At 31.7% G+C, this 15,182-nt stretch overlaps 1 protein-coding gene across 1 annotated transcript in view; it reads left to right on the top strand.

Moving 5' to 3' along the window:
• The window catches only part of LOC129231526 (poly [ADP-ribose] polymerase 2-like), a 79,050-nt gene that overhangs the window by 1,292 nt on the left and 62,576 nt on the right, over positions 1-15,182 (top strand). Inside the window, exons 2-3 of the mRNA XM_054865865.1 lie at positions 9,893-10,276; positions 13,530-13,632. Coding sequence (XP_054721840.1) covers positions 9,939-10,276; positions 13,530-13,632 — 441 coding nt within the window. The 5' untranslated portion in view covers positions 9,893-9,938. The remainder of the gene's footprint in view (positions 1-9,892; positions 10,277-13,529; positions 13,633-15,182) is intronic.

Here is a 15,182-nt window from a genome sequence, read left to right as displayed (position 1 = left end):
TGTTTTTACTGTCCTGCCCATTACCCTTGTGTCCGAAAGTGTCCAAAACTACATTTTTAGAGAAATTATATTTTATGAAATAATATCAAAAACAGAGTAAAATGAATTGAAGTTATGTTTTATATTAATATTTATTCAATGGTGAACATTAAGGGAAGTTTTCGATAAAGGTGCGTTTTGGGGACTTTTTCAAAGTTCGCCAAATTTTTTGGCCCCTAAGTCTAGGTGCTATTTTTCCCGCTCTGCCAATGAAAAAAAAGGGGGAGAAATGGGTGTTTTTTTAACTAACCTACTGGAAAATGAATCAAATGGAGATTATTTTTATCAGAAATACAAGAAATTGGAAAATCAAAATGTAAACAAAAGGTTTAAAAACAACTAAATCTCGGGGAAATAAATACTAAAAAACTCAGCTGCTCAAAAACACTAAATATGAACTAATCTAAGCAAATAAACTCTCAAAATTACATTGAAATGCAATGAAAACTAGGCAAAAAAATTCTTAAAAAAAAAAAAACGGTAAAAGCATTAAAACAAATAATTAACCCATCAAAAAAGAAATTAATTTGAATAATTTAATGTACAAAAACACTAATTATAAACTAATCTCAATAAATAAACCCTAAACAATACAATAAAAGGCTATGAAAACTAGATAGATATATTTTTAGTAAAACTGTAAAAGAGCATTAAAACAAACTTAACACAGCAAAACAGAAATTAATTTGAATGATTTACTCCTCAAAAACTATAAAGTAATCAAAATAAGTAAACCCCAAAAAGTACAGTAAAATACTACTATAACCAGATAAATCAATTTTAATAAAACGGTTATAAAAACATTAAAACAAACACATCAAATCAAAAATTAGTTTGGGAAATATCCTCAAAAACATTATTATTTAACTAATCTAAATAAAGAAACCCTTAAAAATTCAATTAAAAAATAAATTCTACAAAACACGAGAAATTCATTCATTTTCTACAGAAGTAGGATAGAAAAAAAAATATTTTCGCCCTTTCTTTTTCATTTGCAGAGCGAAAAAAATAGCGTCTGGAAATGGGGGCCAAAAAATTTAGCAACAGTTGAAGGAAAACACATAAAATCACAAAAATAAAACGGCATGGTTGCAAATAGGTTTAACCTGATTAGATCAAAATCTAAATACATTTGAACTGAAAAAAATATAAAAACAATTGGAAAGGATAAATTTAGGATTAAAATACAGATTAGACGCCAAGAAATTAATTATTTTTGTAAAATTAAGCACTACAAAAGAGGGGTGGTTATGTAACAATGAAATCACTGCATCCCATGCTGTTTTATAAAAACTATTACAAATTTAAATAAAAAAAAATAAAAAGTTGTACCCACTGCTTTCAGGGTTTTCAATAAGATCTTCTTAGTTTTTTGAAAAAAAAACAACAATTTAAATTAATTAAAAAAAATTTGGCAACGAGGCAAATTTACCACTGCACTCCCATGCGAAAAACGGAGATGGGGGGAAAAGGCAGGGGGTGCTCCGTAGAGTGGGTAGTAGGGTCAGAGAAATGAAAGGGTTGCCGTAATATCCCTGTAGTGGCGCCGGTTTGCTATGAGAGCAGTTTATCGCCAGGGAAGGGAAAATAGTAGGGTTGCCGTAGTATTGGGACATTGGCGCTTGGTTGCCATGAGAGAGATTTATCACCAAAATTTGGCGACAATTGAAAAAGCACCTTTATCGAATATTCCCCAACATTAAATAGATATGTACTTATTTATGCACCTGATTCTAATCTAGTGATGTAGAAGTTTAATTTTTAATTAAAATTTCAGTTTGTATGCATGATTTTTTTTTCATAAATTAGTAACCACATTTTTCAACATTTAATCATGTGTGCAAAAGAAAGTGTTCAAAATATAGTGTAATAATTGACTTAAATGCAGTAAATTACAATTCTTTTTGTAGTTACAGAATGTATTATATTAAAAAAAGAAATTTCACTAGTTTTGAAACATAAGTGCATATATTTAATCAGTAATTTAATTTTTAATCTATGATTTAAAAAAGAAATTTTGTTAAAACGTCATGTAAAGCTTGCATTCAAAATCCTTAAAAAAAAAAAAACTTTTTTTTGGCTCCAAGATAAACATCACACATTTCATAACATTGAGTTATAAATGGGACTGAAATTAGTTCTCTTGGTCGTGTTGTAAATTTCCTTTCATAGCTCTACCAACACTTACATAAAGAAACTTTTTATGTAATACTTACTTTCAATTTTTTAAAAGATATTTTTTAAATGATCATTTTTTAGAAAAATATTATCAAATACTCATTAATTAAACCTCATTAATATATTGTATTATGCATTACCAGTATATTGCATTAAATACAAATTGATTAGACTACACCCCTTTAGCATACTTTTGGACAGTTTTAGAATTTTGGACGGTATTTATCACCTGCCCTGTCCTAAACCCAACCCTGTCATTAAACATTTGGCAGAATAGTTTAATAATAAAAATTTTTTCAAAAAAGTTTGTTTTTTAGTTTTTGTACATACTTGCCCAATGTCATGGGCTAGTGTGGACAAGGTATGGGGCAGAGTTGTATGATTTAAACCACGGTTAACACCAAATGTTTTTTCAAAGGTTTTTCAAAAAAAAAAGTGTTTTTTTTTTTCAAAAGTTTTTTTTTTTTTTTTTGAAAAACTTTATCGTCCCCCCCCCCAAATGCTTTCATAAATTTTGCACATTATTGCAAAGAGTAAAATCTAATTGATGCAAAGTAACAAACTAAGCTTTATAGATTAAAAAAAAAAACAACTAATAATACCGTCTGCCCATCCCCTTGTTTCTTCCTAAACATTTTTCGTTTTTCTGCTCTCTCTCTCCTCCCCCCTCCCCCCTCCATGCATAGCCATATGTCTACCATGCGCAACATGCTTTTAAAATCATAGCAACAGGTGGTTTTATTGTGACTTTTGGCCGATAAAATTTCTTCATTATGACCCCTTCTCGCCCCCCCCCCCCCCCCCCCCCCCCCCGTAAAAAAAAATCCTGGCCACGAGCTTGGCCGAATTTTTTGGGCTTGCAAATGACTAAAATTTTTCGAGTTCTGATATGGTGTTTAACACTAGAACCTCATAGCAGGTCAATTTAACCGAAAAGAATATTAAATTTAAAATGCGGAAACTAGAGATTGAAGAAAATATTCCTTTTATGACTTTTAATAATTGAAGGTGATTAATATTTTGCCAGATTTAAACAATTTTCTGATTATTAGCACTTATACCTAGAACTGCAGTGTGGGTCAATTTGACTGGTAAGACATATTAATGCACAAATGGTGATAAACATGCATGTAGTTGAAAGTAAATGTACTTTTTCTCACCCTCGAATTCCTAAAAACAACTGCACCAGGAAGTTTTGAAATATTTTAAACAATTGTCTTTCTATAAATTATTTAGAAGATGAAGAAAGTGTTTTTATTCCGAGGAGTTGAATGTGAAGATTACTAAGACTACTCTGACAATCCCTGGTCCTCATCTCAAAAATGGCGATAATTTATTCAACAAAAAGAAAAAAGTAATGTTTCAAGAAAGGAAATTTTACAGAAGAAATCAGCAATGACATTCCAAGTTGGAAAGTATAAAGCTACAGTGTGTAAGGAGTTTTGAATGTTGCTCAAATAGAAACAAAGGATACGATTGTCGAAACATTGCCAGCACTACATACTAAACTCAGTGTTAACCACAACATCCAAAACATAGGTAGATTCCAAAAAGAGAATGGAATAAGACAGTGCAAGAAATAAATGAAACTATATCAATTAAAAAAAAAATGTGTGAAAGAAAAATGTAGTCTACAAAAGGACTTCAACTGCATAGCTTGTGGTCAAATTACTGAAGACCATCACTTTTCTAGAATATACTGCCATTGAAGCCAAGTTCATGAAATAGCTATATCTTTTTGCTTTGACACAAAATCTGCACAGGCTTTATGTAATATTTTCGACCTTGCTGACAATCAATGCCCAGATTTTATGTAAAACTGTAAATACTCTATGTATACTAATACTGGAAAATCTATTTATAGACAGTAGTTCATTCAGGACTTATTGAAAGAATTGCAAAATGTTTTCAAAATCTTCTGAAAAAATCTTCATTAAATGGTATGTAATTGTAAGAATTATATAGCTTGCACAAACGAAGCAAAATGAAACATGTCCGTTTTCTGAACCAGTTGGCCAATCCGTACACAGAAGTGCAAAAATTGCAAAAGTGTATTTAGTGCAATACTATGTATTTTGTATGTGACAGTGTATGTTTTACAAAGTGGTATAAAATATAGGCATAAAAAGTCACATAAGATTGCATTCCTTAGCCTATGAATTCACTGGAAAAAGAAAAAAATAAGTTCAGTAGAGCTCAAATTATCCAAATTAATTTGAATCGGACCCCTTTTGGATAGTCAAAAATTCGGATAATTCAATGTTTTCTTAAAAAGGGTATATTTTATTTAATTGCGTAAAGTATTTTGAAAACAAGAGGAAAAAATAGCTTTTAATTATTTAAATAACGGGCTGCACTTTTACATTTTCAATGTGCTTTCAAGTGCTGCATTTTAGAAGCCAATGATAGGACAACTGCTCTATGACACAGTGACTCAGCATCCTAATAATGTTTGCTTTGTGCCCACCTTAGCTTTGTGGAGGGAAGTACAAAAAGGGTGTAAACAAAATCATTATTTTGCGAATCCCATTACTTTTCTTTCTTAATTGTTTTCATCTCAAATTCTAAAAGCAATTTGGAATGTCAATGTTCAAATAGTTAGGGGTTCTACTCTGTCAATAAATTCAGAACTTGCCTTACTTTCTATTTTTTGCATCTCCTTTTTTAACAAACATATTTTATCATTTTTGCTATCCTATTGCATTGTTTTTTTTTTTTTTACAATTTGCGATTTTAGTCCCTTTTTCAGGCTTTTGCAGTTACGATCATAACTCACTAACCACTCAACTAACATGTCATTTCATTCTCTGTCTTCATTCATTATCATTGATTTTCTTTATCAACATCATTTGTCAACATGTTTTACTTTTTTCAATATTTAACTTAAGAAAAAATTGAAAATGAATTACATTTAGTTCATTCATTTAAGAACTAAAAACCATGTTCAATTATAGGAAATTTAGGCTAGCAAACCAAAAATTGCAGACATCAGTGTTTTTATGTGCTTCACGAAGTTACCATAGTCCAATATTGGCAATGAAGTTCACCGGTAAACTTGAAATCATACCCATTTAACCAGTTTCTTTACTCACACTACACGCTGATGAATTTTTTTAGGCAAAAATCACTATTTCTATATTTGTGGAAAGAAAGAAAAAACACATTTCATGTCTTGCTTTTTAATGTTTCTTCTACTCGGTTTTAAAGACTCATAAGTGTAGTTCATTCAATAATTGTAATTTTCATCATAGGCTATTTATTTTAAATGATGCTGAAAATTTTCTGTCATTATCTAATATTAAATTGTTTCATTGCAAAAAATCATTTCTATGTATATTGCAAGTGCCAAAGCTTCAAATGCTTTTTTCATTATTTAAAGAAACCTTTGTTGTTTTTGATTTGTTTTAAAAACAATCATATTTTAATCATCTCTGAAATTATTACAGATGTTGGGCATTACAACTTTGTTTGGGCTTATTGTTATAGCGAAAAGTGGATAGAGTTCACCGTAGCTGAGATGAACATAATAAATCAAGCTTTTAATAATGGGCAAAAAACTGTTATTTTACATAAACATATTCCGAACCGTCGGATGTGTTTAAATTTTAAAGATATGACTCTAAAAAGAGATGTCGATGATTCCGTCCAGGATCTAATTTGTGGTGTAGCTTATGGATGTGATTGCTTTACCTGGCTTTGGAATGATGATGACAATTTATTCACCTGTTATACGCCAGGCCTTGTTTTGAGGCTCGAAATGGGCTATAGATTAGGACAAGAAATAATAAAATTTTACAGTCATGATGACTATGAAGTGAATCTGCAGGAAATGATGCAGAATAATATGAATTCTGGCTATTTACGAAAAGTAAGGAGAGTCGAAATGTTTGATTCTCTCCGTAGAGCTGTATCATGTGATGTATTTTTAAACGAATGTAACGTTCAGCTAAGAAAGGTTTCTTCTGTTTTTAAAGCGAGGTGAGTGTAATACCTCTTGTTTATTATTTTCCTCCATAATTTACACTTTTTCTATACCATCATATTCCTAAGCGATTTGGAATGTATCCATCTCAATCATGTCAAAACCCTATGTTACTTCAAAACCACCTCAATTTTTGCTTTTACTGTATCTCCACGATAAAAATGTAGGGATAATATCAACAGCATTATTATAGTGCCGTAGCAGGTAAAAGCAGTAACTGCAAAATTTTCTCTTTTTTTTTGTATTTTTGTTATCTATTGTGTGTTTTGTTGTACAAGCTTGTTTATTTGGTTTCTGCTGAAAAAAACCCGTTTAATTTTACAATTTTCTTATTGTTAGTACTTAATCCAAAAAATGTTTATTCAACTGTCTCCAAAACTAATTTCTGATTTTAGTAAGTCATAAAAGTGAGAATCTGCATGAATTTAATTGTATTTGGAAAATTAAAAAATGGGAATAAAATAAGGCCAATTTGCTTCAAAACCAGGTCAATCTAAATTATTTTTAATCTAAATAATTCTTGCACTTGCAATGATTATTGATTTCTTGACACTAAACATTTCATGAATGGCCCTGCCTAAAAAAAAGATAAGAATATCAAATAATCAAAGTGTCAATACCAAACCTCCTTTTTGGTAAATCAAAAATTCTAAATAAAAACGAGCACTTAAAATTTAGTGTCTGAAGACTACAAAAACTTTTATTCAGGTTTTTAGCGTGTACAAATAATTAGTAAATGGGAGGTGATGTTTTTAGTAACATTAACTTTAATTGTAAATAAATTAGTTGAATAGATCACACAAAAATCAGAAAACACAATGTAAATTTAATAAGACAATTTAAATAGTGGACCTTGCATTATAGAAGTTAGATTTGTTGTATATCCAATGTCAATCACTTTTTTACTTTGTTCTTAAGTTGTTCTACAGCATGAGCTCTGGTGAATGGAAGTCTTTCTGTTCAAACCACATTAGTCCTTTATAAAAAAAAAAAAAGTGCTACTGCATCAATTGATTTTTGTTTTTGATTGCGATATATGTATAGAGTATGATTTTATTTGGTTATCATTCACTAGAGCTCATCGCTGTACATCTATATAAATAAAACAGAGAATATATATCGTGTATGGTATGTAAGTTCTATATACAAATCCAGTTTACATCAGATCTCGATCTAATTTGGGAGGGAGGTAACTGAACCATTTAAGGTTTTAATTTTAGGATCAGAAAATGGCATTAAATGGCTCTTTCCACCCGAAATAATTATCCAATTGGTTCAATTTTAGCCCCATTCTAAAGCCTACAAAAAATACATCTTTAGAAGATTTTTGTCTCTTGGATTTGAAATGATCCAAGTCCCTAAAATCACCAGCAAAAAAGTTATAAGCATTTTCAGGTAAGAGAAAATAAATTTTAAATTGAAATTTATCGTCTGGCACGAGCTCGGTTTTAATTAGCATGAATAATGTCATAGAGAAGAAATATCTGGTGCCATTTTTTTTATCGAGTGAGTACAAATAAAATTCTTGCTTTTGCTTTGAGGCTTTTCCTGTAATGGAGGAATTTTAAAATTTCCCCTTTTGAATAGTTACCCTTTTTTTTTGTACTGCCAGCAGAAGGTAATCAAGGATTTTAGTTGTATTAATGGAGGACTGCGATTAATTTAATCAGGACTTTTAGATTTGCCATTAACATTATTTAAGAATGGCTGTTGCTAATGTTGATTTTAAAGAACTGGCAATGTTATTCTAGCGAGAACTTTTAGGAAAGGGACTTTTTTCAGCAGGTACTTTTTTAATGCTATTCTTCTAAATCTGATGAGGTTTAAAAAAAGGTTGATTTTGAATTTTTTTTCTCATTCTGAAAAGGATGTTTCGAGCTATTTTATCTATCCAGATAGTTATTTTTAAAGTTGACGTTATTTGAAAACTATAACCCTTATTCTGTCGGGGATTTTTATGAACTGATTTCCGAATTTTAATTGGGATTTTTAGGGACTGTGGTCATTATTTTTGACTGGAAAGTTTATAGTATTTTACTTTTGCCATTATTTAAGCCTAATTATTGAACATGCATCACTTGACCTAACTTTTATTTTCGAGGTAGACCGCGCAAAGCTCAGGGATGCAGCTAGTAAATATATTCGACTGGAAGCTGGCTAACATAACGCCACTCTTCAAGAAGGGGTCTAAAGGTATTGCTGGGAATTATAGACCTGTAAGTTTGACTTCGGTGATTTGTAAGATTTTCGAAACTCTGATCAAAATTAAGATCATGATGTTCTTAGAGACTAATAGTCTGTTGACTAGTTTGCAGTATGGTTTCAGGAAAGGTAAATCCTGTACTACTAATTTATTGCATTTCTACGACAAGGTTACCTCAGCTTTAGATAACAAAAAATGTGTGGATGTTGTTTATATTGATTTTCAAAAAGCTTTTGACAAGGTACCGCATGTTGCTCTTCTCAGCAAGTTAGCTGACATTGGAATAGGAGGAAAAACTTTACTTTGGGTTAGAAATTGGCTTACTGGTAGGAAGCAAAGAGTAGTTGTGAGAGGAAATCATTCGAATTGGAGTGATGTTTTAAGTGGGGTTCCTCAGGGATCAGTTTTAGGGCCTCTTTTGTTTATTATATTTATGAATGACATCAACGAAAATATTTCTGGAAGCATGAATTGTTTTGCTGATGATGTAAAAGTTATGGGGATTGTCGAAAATGAAGAACAAGTAAAACAGCTGCAAGAGGATTTAGATCACATTACTAAGTGGGCAGATAAATGGGGTATGGCAGTTAATGTAGGGAAATGTCAAGTGCTACACTTAGGTCATGGAAATAAGCGTATGAGATATCGTTTACAGGCTTCAGTCATAAATCAGGCAGAAAATGTTATGGATCTGGGTGTCTTTATAAATCAGGACTTCAAGTTTAGTCAACAGTGCAGTATTGCTAGTAACAAAGCCAACAAAATGCTTGGGTTCATCAATAGATCTATTTCAAACAAATCTAAGAAAGTTCTTCCGCCTTTATGTAGGAGTTTAGTAAGACCTAATTTGGAGTATGCTGTTCAGTTTTGGTCGCCTTATCTGAAGAAAGATATTTTTGTATTGGAAAGGGTTCAAAGAAGGGTAACTAAATTAGTAAAGGGACTCTCAGATTTAGATTATGATACCAGACTTAATAGGCTTAACATGTATAGCCTGGAGCAAAGGAGAGTCAGAGGGGACATGATTCAGTTATTTAAATTTATCAAAATGAAAGATGTAAATGGATTAAATTTTTGCGGGGAAAGCAGGACAAGGGGTCATTGTTTTAAGCTATTTAAATCTCAGGCTAACTTGGAAATCAGGAAAAACTATTACTTTAGCCGGGTCGTGGGCACTTGGAATAGCTTACCGGAAGAGGCGGTAATGAGCAAGGGAGTGGATAGCTTTAAGAGGGCCATTGATCTTCATTGGGGACTAATTAATTGACTAGGACCAGCCTAGCTGGGTCCAGAGCCTGTTGCTGGTCGTCACATTTGTATTTGTATATAAAATATATATCTCCCCCTTAGAGCAACAGTAAGATATTCTACTATAACTCAGAGGTAGCAATATTTATATTTTAAATCATTCTCTTATCATTTTGGTGTGTCATGTTGCCAAATATGTATTTGTTTATTACATACTTGCTGAATAATATCATTTTTTGTAGTGCTGATGTAGTATATTTTGAGCTTCCACAGTCTCGTCACCTCAAAATGCAAGCATTAAAAAGAAAGAGAAATAACAAAGCTGAAAATCAGCCATCTTCTGCTCCAAAAAAGACATGCAAGGTGCCTGTGGATCCAGAATGTCCAGGAAGAGACAGCTACCATGTATACATTGAAAAGGACATTGTATATCATGCCACCTTAAATCAAACAAACTTACAAAACAACAACAACAAGTTTTTTATCATACAACTTTTGCAGCATAATACAAAGAAGTCGTTTGCAGTTTACTTCAGATGGGGTCGTGTTGGAGCTAAAGGACAAAATAACTTGGTTACAAAACCCGGAAATAATTTAGAGGAAGCAAAAGTTATATTTGAAAACAAGTAAGCTTCATGAACCAAACTTTTATATATTTTTTGAGTTTTGTAAAAGTTTGAAGTACTTTGACAGCATTGTGTTTGGAATCCTTATTAAAATTTTATTTCACAGAAAAGATTTAAAAAATACTTCGCATAAACATTTTGATAATGAAAAATATTTCAGTCTTAGAATGCATTCTGATGTAAATTAGTGCGAAGGAGTATAATTTTTTGACATTGCATTTTAAAATTATTCCAGCTGAAGACTTTATTGCTTTCTTTTTAATGGCGTGGACAAAGAAGTTTCTTTCCATCATATTCCTTTTCAGCTTTAAGCATTTAATCTGCATGTTGTGTCTAAATTTCTAAAATATGTAGAATTCTCTATTTTTTATTTTTTTGGATTGTAACCTTTCTGTCCATGGAATATATTATCTTCTAGAACCATTCCATTACCCGTTGGCTGCTCGCCTCTTTATCATTTACTCAAACCATTCAAAGATTGAACCACTTCTGCTTTAAGCAGAAAAAGAAAGTGAAATATTAAGCCACAGAAAAAAAAGAGGCCATAATTTTGCAGAGTTGATAGTTGACTTTCTGAAAGAGGGAAGATCTAAGTAGAGAAAACAGATACACTGCCAATAACCGATGGTAGAAATCTCTCTGAGAATTGCCATTTTAATTAATATCTTCGATAGTTAAAGTCATAGGAAAACAAAAATTGCTTAAACATCATCAAAAAATTTCAAATCTTTTGATATGTGATTTGATCACCATTTGACATTTGTAAAAAGTTAAAGTGGCATACATACATAGATATATCTACTCTCGGGTTTTAATACAGACAGTATGCGCTAAAAGTTTTCTATTCAGGCAAATAAAATTTTTCACATTTGATGAATGCAAGAGTGGCCTTTCTATTCTTACATTTTTAATACTTTTACAAAGCAAAATACTACTAAATTTGCTACATACGCTGCAGAACAGATGCCTAAGCTGCAGAACAATTCTGTTCAAATGTGAGAGGAAAATTTAAGACAAATTTTCTGCAGGAATTCTACAGATGATACTTCTGTAGAAAATGCAGATTTTCTGCAAATTTCTTCCGACTCAAATTAAAATTTTGCACAAATTCTGCAGATTTCTTTAAATTAGAAGAAAGTCTAAAATTCTCGGTAATCACGATAATTCGGCGAAAAGCTCGCAAAAAAATGTTGAATTCTATAAAAGATTTACTTTGAACTTAAAGAAATCTGCAGAATTTGTGCAAAGTTCTATTTTGAGTTATAGGATATTTGAAGAAAACCAGCAGATTTACTGCAGAAATTTCATATTCTAAGATTCTAATTTTTCTAGCATTTTTGGCTCTCCCTTTCCTTATTTTTACCAATAGACCTTCATCCACTGCAATTTCCTTCATAAACGTATGTTTTGGAAACATGTCAACATTGAAACACGTCTATCGCCGAAAATTGCGTGTCTTGTTTGAAAATTCAATACTTTTGCATCCTGAAAATATTTCAAATATTTAGAAAGTTTTGAAGTGTTTTGTTATTTGCTACCCTAACTCCACTCATTTTATTTATTTCGATCCAAAAGTAAGGTTCAAATCCATTTTACAAGTATACAGCAGTCTATTCTCATCGAAGTTTTATCATTAGAAAGAAAAATTGTTTTTCTATTTTTATACATAGTCGTCGCCTTTTTCTGTGCATTAGTGTCGACTGTGCCTTAACTTCTGTATCGAGTGCCACAGAATTCTATCGCCAGAGTGGGACATTACATTCAACAAATCACTCCGTTCTTGATTGCAGTTAGGAGCTTGAGTCTGATGATTGCCACTTGGTTCCTAAGTTTAAGGTATACTTTGATAGCCAACATTTCCCGAACAACAACAAAGTCAAAAGAGGGGTGAAACGCAACCTCAACAGGTTAGCGGTGGAATTCTGTGACACTTGGTACAGAAGTTAGGGTACCCTTGACAGTAATGCACAGAAAAAGAGGGCGATTATGTATAAAAATAGAGAAACGTTTTTTCTTTCCAACGATGTAAATTTCAGTGAGAATAGACTGCTGTATATTTGTAAAATTTATGGAAACCTTACTTTTGGATCAACCCTCGTAGAAATTTATTTATTAACATCATTTTAATTTCTTCTTCATGCCATGTAAAATTACTAAAAGAAACGTGGTTTGACACCTAGCAGGGCCGTATACAAGGGAGGGGGCTTCTTAAGGTTCACCCCCCCCCAAAGTTCGGTTTGACATTTAAATGTTTGTTTATGTTTGAAAATTTCCAAAAAATATTTTTCCAAAACTCAAATGTCTTTCATATGTATATTAATTGCATAAAATGCTTTCATAATGGATAACCCGACGACTTGAACATTAGTACTAATAGCAAAGCTCCGCATAAAAGTTTTTAAACCCTCCCTGAAATTATTTTCTGCTTACGGCCCTGACACCTAGGTTCAGATTTTTATTAACTTTTATATCTTTGTTCTTTCTAGGCATTTTAGAAAGCATGTAAAATATTTTTGGAAAATCTTAAATCGGTTTAGGTTCCACAGAAATGCATTGCAACAGTGAAGTTTTAAGAACTGGAAATAAATTTAAAAAAAAAAACCTGTATGAAAAGATTTTGAGTTAGGGCTCTCGATTTGTGGAAAAGGTCGCGTTGGTTGCTTGTGTATACAATGCTTGAAGTACTTGCAAAACAATTTTGGTCAAATGATTTTACATTGCAGAACATCGTCAATTATTCTGCTTTGGGGCTTTTGACGATAATATGCACAAAGAATAGTATGCATAATAAATTAGATGACCCGGGAGAAACCCATAGGTAGCCTGAATTGTTCTTTAAGAAGAGCAAAAAAATTTTTTTTTTGGTGTTTTTTCTTTTATGAAAAAAAAAATCTGAAAGAGAATGAAAAATGCTGCAATATGTAGTTATTTTGAAAATTTGCTGTTTTTATGCAGGTGTATGCATCAACATCAAAAGACGCAAAAATATGCATACTACCTGGGCTCTAGTCATTGCTTTTCAATTATTAAAATGTTGCTGAATAATTGATATATACCAAATTTGAAAATAGCTGTATATTAATACATTAATATTCTCTGCATTTTTTTTAATCTCTTTTTTTTTTTTGGTTATGTGGAAAAAGTAAGAAAACATAAGTATTTTTGTAGTGAAGTGGCAAGATGTATTTCAGGCAAGTTATTATAAATCAAAGTAGATGTTCAGCTGATTTTACAACCAATATTTTTTTTTTAGATTTTTTGACAAAACTAAAAATGAATGGATGGACATTATTGATGGAGGTTTTGCAAAAGTAAATGGAAAATATGATTTTCTTCGAATGGATTTAAATCCACAGGTAAATGTGTTGGAATTTTAAAATTAAAAGTTTTGTTTCTTATTGCTAAATTTGGTGTTGTACAAGGCATGTTTTTTTAGTAAGAGCAAGGCTGGATTTAGTGGAGGGCAGGCAGGGCTACTGCCCCGCGGCCTCCACAATAAAGGGGCCCCCACAATAAAATTTTTACAAAATATCCTAACTTTCATGGGTCCAAAATATCTGATATATACATATATATCAAAATATTCAGATATATATCAAAGTATCGGATATTTTCGAAAATATGATGATCTTTTCGAACCTTGATTAGGGGTCTTCACTCCTTCGTTGCCTCGGGGTCTCCATATTTCCAAATCCAGCCCTAAGTAAGAGGATGATTCCACAGTATTACACACATTGCGAATATGACAGTTGCAAGCTTCCAGCTTTAATGTAGGAATTTTGCAACTTCCTAACACAAACTGCTGCAAAAAATTTCAAGCTTTTAAGTTAATTACTTCTACTCTGGCAAAAGGTCTGAATTTGAGAATTTTATAAAAAAAAAAGTACTTGAACCAGGCTTGTCATTTAGAGGGGTTAGAAGAAAGGGTGTCAATGGCACCCCATGTTTGAAAAACTAAAGTTTTTAAATGTAAATGGACATAGTTTTGTGGTTTTCTAATAAAATTTCATTGAGTTCACACCCTTTGTCCACCACCCCCCTCTGGGAAAGTTCAAAATAGCGGGCCAGTCTTATGTTTTGTAAACTCCTAACACAAATTATTACGTAAAATTTATTGTCTCTGAGTCAGTGGTAAATACCCTCTGCTCTGGCAAGAAGCCTCCATTTCAATGGAAAGAAACATTTTTTTTAAAAACTGTATGACTGATGTGGGTGGAGATTCAATATTTTCCAGATCTTTAATTATAATCTAACTGCATGTAAAATGAAGTGTGATTAAAAATCAAAGTATTTCTATGACTATAAAATCTCTCTAGGAAATATACAAAAAATGAGAACTGCACTTAAGATATTGATGTTTTTCATTGAGGAAAAATTAGAGAATGACTTGCAAGGCTTGTTACCTATGCATTATTAAAACTACAAAGTATACCATTCCAAGCAATTGGCGGTATCGATTACATTGATATATTTTTGGCAACTATCTTGATGCATGAATGTATTCTTATGCATGCTTTGCTCTGTCTCTTATAGAATGGTTGATTTTTATTCTAAACCAGGATGGAATATATGCCTTCAAAAATAAACTTGACCAAGATTTGCAACTCAGTTGGTGGTTTTATAGTTAAAGTGTACAATCCCAACATTCTATTAGTTGTTTTCAGCCAGCGAGACACATTTATCGCACCCAGTTCGCAGTTAGCAAGATAAGGAGAACATGGGCTTTATTTTATGGCATAATATTAAATATCATATTTAATAAATATTTTCAGTCTTTACTCAATATCATCTGGAGAAGTTAACTGTGGGGAACTGATGCTTTTCAGAATCGCTGCAGGCTTTTAAAAACTTTTCCGGAGATAGATTTAGGGCCTGATGTTGTACTACCAACAAACTGGAAGAGATA

Source organism: Uloborus diversus, chromosome 10 (assembly GCF_026930045.1).
Source record: "Uloborus diversus isolate 005 chromosome 10, Udiv.v.3.1, whole genome shotgun sequence".
Lineage (NCBI taxonomy): Eukaryota > Metazoa > Arthropoda > Arachnida > Araneae > Uloboridae > Uloborus > Uloborus diversus.
The sequence above is the reverse complement of the archived record's forward strand: the minus strand, read 5'-3'. Positions and strand labels throughout refer to the sequence as shown.